Source organism: Halichoerus grypus, chromosome 11 (assembly GCF_964656455.1).
Source record: "Halichoerus grypus chromosome 11, mHalGry1.hap1.1, whole genome shotgun sequence".
Taxonomy (NCBI): domain Eukaryota; kingdom Metazoa; phylum Chordata; class Mammalia; order Carnivora; family Phocidae; genus Halichoerus; species Halichoerus grypus.
Window position 1 is genome coordinate 47,678,029 of NC_135722.1, and position 3,675 is coordinate 47,681,703.

General features: G+C 38.4%; 1 protein-coding gene across 1 annotated transcript; it reads left to right on the forward strand.

Moving 5' to 3' along the window:
- Positions 1–755: 755 nt before the first annotated feature.
- Positions 756–1,700, forward strand: LOC118541726 (olfactory receptor 10A3). Its single transcript, XM_036101506.2, has one exon. The coding sequence runs from the start codon at positions 756–758 to the stop codon at positions 1,698–1,700; it is 945 nt and encodes a 314-aa protein (XP_035957399.1).
- The last annotated feature ends 1,975 nt before the right edge of the window (positions 1,701–3,675 follow it).

A 3,675-nucleotide genomic window follows, 5' to 3' on the forward strand; every position in this document is an offset into this window, starting at 1 on the left:
ATCAGAATAGCCATAAATGGAATTTTGTATAGCCCAAAATCCATTTTATGGTCACAAGGATGGGTGATGGAGAACTGACCTCTAAAGTTTTCCATTCAGGAAAATTTCAGTATAATTTAGTCAGACCCATTCCAACCAAAAGTCGATACGCTTGGAACAATTTACTTATGTTCATCTGAAATAAATGCATTTAAAATTCAACCCCTTTTGACTGTTTCTCTATTTGTTTGGGTATATTATTCATTTATCTCATTTTAAACAAAGAAATATAAATGCATTTTGAACTTTGGCATTTATAATACATATTCATCAAAATTTGTTTTAATTTTTAATTAATAGTTATAAATTTTTGCCTTTTTTTGCTTTTTATTTCAAAATCTTTATTGGAAAACTCACATATGAAATACAATTAAAAAGGACAGAGATGCATACATCAATGTGATGGACAACGGATTCTATGTTTTAAAAATAGGATTTATTTTCAACCTCGCAAAAATGTTGCCAGAGAACACCTGCTATTTCATACCTCGAAAGCAAGATTTCTGAGCCAAAATTCCTCATTTCATTTGTATTTGAAAGATTCACTCTTACAATATATTGGCAATTCTCAAGATTTGCCAACCTGAAGATTTGTCAAAATGAACTCATTATGATATCTTCTGCCAAGAATTTCTGACTCGAACTCTCAGCTACTGGACTGTGACTTCATAATTTGTATACAATGTTCATAAAAACAAAATACTCTCCACCACGAAATGAAAAGGCAAAATCAAAGCTCTGTGGTTGAATTCATCCTCTTGGGCTTTTCTAACTTTCCAGAACTCCAAGAGCAGCTCTTTGGGGTTTTCCTGGTTGTCTATCTGGTGACTCTGTTGGGAAATGCCATCATTATAGTCAGCATCTCCTTGGAACAGAGCCTCCACGTTCCCATGTACCTCTTCCTCCAGAACTTGTCTGTGGTGGACGTGAGTTTCAGTGCAGTCATTATGCCTGAAATGCTGGTGGTCCTCTCCACTGAGAAAATGTCAATTACTTTTGCAGGTTGTTTTGCACAGATGTATTTCCTTCTTCTTTTTGGTGGCACTGAATGTTTTCTCCTGGGGGCGATGGCTTATGACCGATTTGCTGCAATCTGTCATCCTCTGAGCTACCCAATGATTATGAACAAAAGTGTTTTCATGAAATTAGTAATGTTCTCCTGGGTCTCAGGGGTCCTGGTGGCTACTGTGCAGACCACATGGGTTTTCAGTTTTCCCTTTTGTGGCCCCAATGAAATCAATCATTTCTTCTGTGAGACTCCCCCAGTGCTAGAACTCGCATGTGCAGATACCTTTCTGTTTGAAATCTATGCATTCACTGGCACCATTTTGATTATCATGGTTCCTTTTGTGTTGATTCTCTTGTCTTACATTTGGATTCTCTTTGCCATCCTGAAGATGCCATCAGCCACTGGGAGGCAAAAGGCCTTTTCCACCTGTGCCTCCCATCTCATGTCTGTGACCCTCTTCTATGGCACGGCCAGTATGACCTATTTACAACCCAAATCTGGCTACTCCCCAGGAACTAAGAAAGTCATGTCACTGACTTACACATCACTTACACCTCTGCTGAATCCACTGATCTACAGCTTGAGAAACAGTGAGATGAAAAAAGCTTTGATGAAATTGTGGCGAAGAAAAGTGGATTCACACCCATTCTGAATGCTCTGAGAAGCCATGTGATATTTGGTCACTGGATGAACTCTATTTAAATTTAATAAATGGCCAAACATTCTGCATTCCTTGGTATGATCATGCTTCATTTATTATTTTTCCAAGGTCAATTATATATTATGGATCCATATTTTTGATAGTGTACTGTTGTCATTCCTTTTTTTTTTTAAAGATTTTATTTAATTATTTATTAGAGAGCGAGCGAGAGAGAAACAGCATGAGAGAGGAGAGGGTCAGAGGGAGAAGCAGGCTCCCCGCTGAGCCGGGAGCCCGATGTGGGACTCGATCCCAGGACTCTGGGATCATGACCCGAGCCGAAGGCAGTCGCTTAACCAACTGAGCCACCCAGGCGCCCTGTCATTCCTTTTTTATATAATATATAATACAGCAGTTAATCTCTTCCTCTATTATGATCATCTAGGTCATTATGAGATTGTCGTCATAAAGACAAAGCTTCAATAAACATCTAGTTCCATACATTTCATAACTACTGATGTTTATTTCTGATAGGTTCCTTAAAGTGGGTCTGATGGAATGACGGGCATGTATGCTTACAAGTTTTAATAGCTATGGCAGAACTGCTTTTCAAAGTCATTATAACTTTTCAGGGTGACCTGAAGGCCCACTCTGCTGCACTAACATGGTAGAGCTTCAAGACACCAGTACGTAGATGAGACTTTTATTTCTGGGATGAAAGTCTATTCCATGAATGAGCAGGAAAAAAATAGTTATTCTGAGGAGACCAAACTGGTTCTACTTCATGGAGTCACACAGATTATATTCAAAACAGGAGTTTTCTTGGTTTATTTCCAGATATTCACCTAATGATGGTGAGTAAAGAACTACATGAGAACTTCCCTGAAGTCTCACTTGATACTACTAGTTATCTTTTTTCACTTATAGACTACTGTTTTTAGAGACTTTTGTTAAATTTCCCTTTGTAGGCCCAAAGTGCCCCCAGACACTTTGTTTTAAACATAGGATGATTCATTTCTCTTATTGTGGGAAACCAAGTGATTAGCTCTTTGTGCATATTTTCTGTGGTCCTGAGTCACATCACTAACTGTGTGATCTTCCCTAGAATAATTTCTCATCTGCAACATTTGGGACATTTGATGGTTGCTTGCAATTTTAATGTTGGTATTCATAGATAGAGGGGCCCCTTTATTGAATCTATATCACATCAGCTCCTATTGTCCTTAGTTTCTGTTCCAGGGATGGTAATAAAGGGGAAAACACTATTCCCATTGTTGTTCAGCTGTGGGAAAAACAATTTTTTAGTTACTACTCACTCTGCCAAAAATGAGAAGTGGAGATGCAAAACTGATTGGATTTTCACAAAAAGAAATTTTGGTATCAAATGGTCAAAACCAGTTTGAATAATATTTAAATGTTGCATAATCTTCTTTTCAGTAGGGCACTAAACAGACACTTGGAAATCCTTTCTTAGTGTTTGTCCAGAAATTTCCTTCTCATAGTCCTTAGGGGATCAACTAAATAAGGCCTTTCAGGAGAATAAAATCCCTGAAAGTCTAAATCCCAAGCCAAATATTCACTTTCTTTTTTTCAAGTTTTTATTTAAATTCTAGTTAGTTAACATACAGTGTAATATTAGTTTCAGGTGTACAATATAGTGATTCATCACTTACATACAACACCCAGTGCTCAATAGGACAAGTGCCCCCCTTAATCCCCATCACCTATTTAACCCATCCCCCCACCCATCTCCCCTCCGGTATCCATCAGTTTTTTCTCTGTAGTTAAGAGTCTGTTTCTTGGTTTGCCTCTCTCTTTTTCCCCCATGATCTTTTTTTTTTCTTTTTTAAGATTTTATTTATTTATTTGACAGAGAGATAGTGAGAGCAGGAACACAAGCAGGGGGAGTGGGAGAGGGAGAAGTAGGCTTCCCGCCGAGCCGGGAGCCCGATGTGGGGCTTGATCCCAGGACCCTGGGATCATGACC

Excerpts from the sequence above, each read along its gene's own strand:
- LOC118541726 (XM_036101506.2), top strand. The coding sequence starts at position 756 with ATGAAAAGGCAAAATCAAAGCTCTGTGGTTGAATTCATCCTCTTGGGC.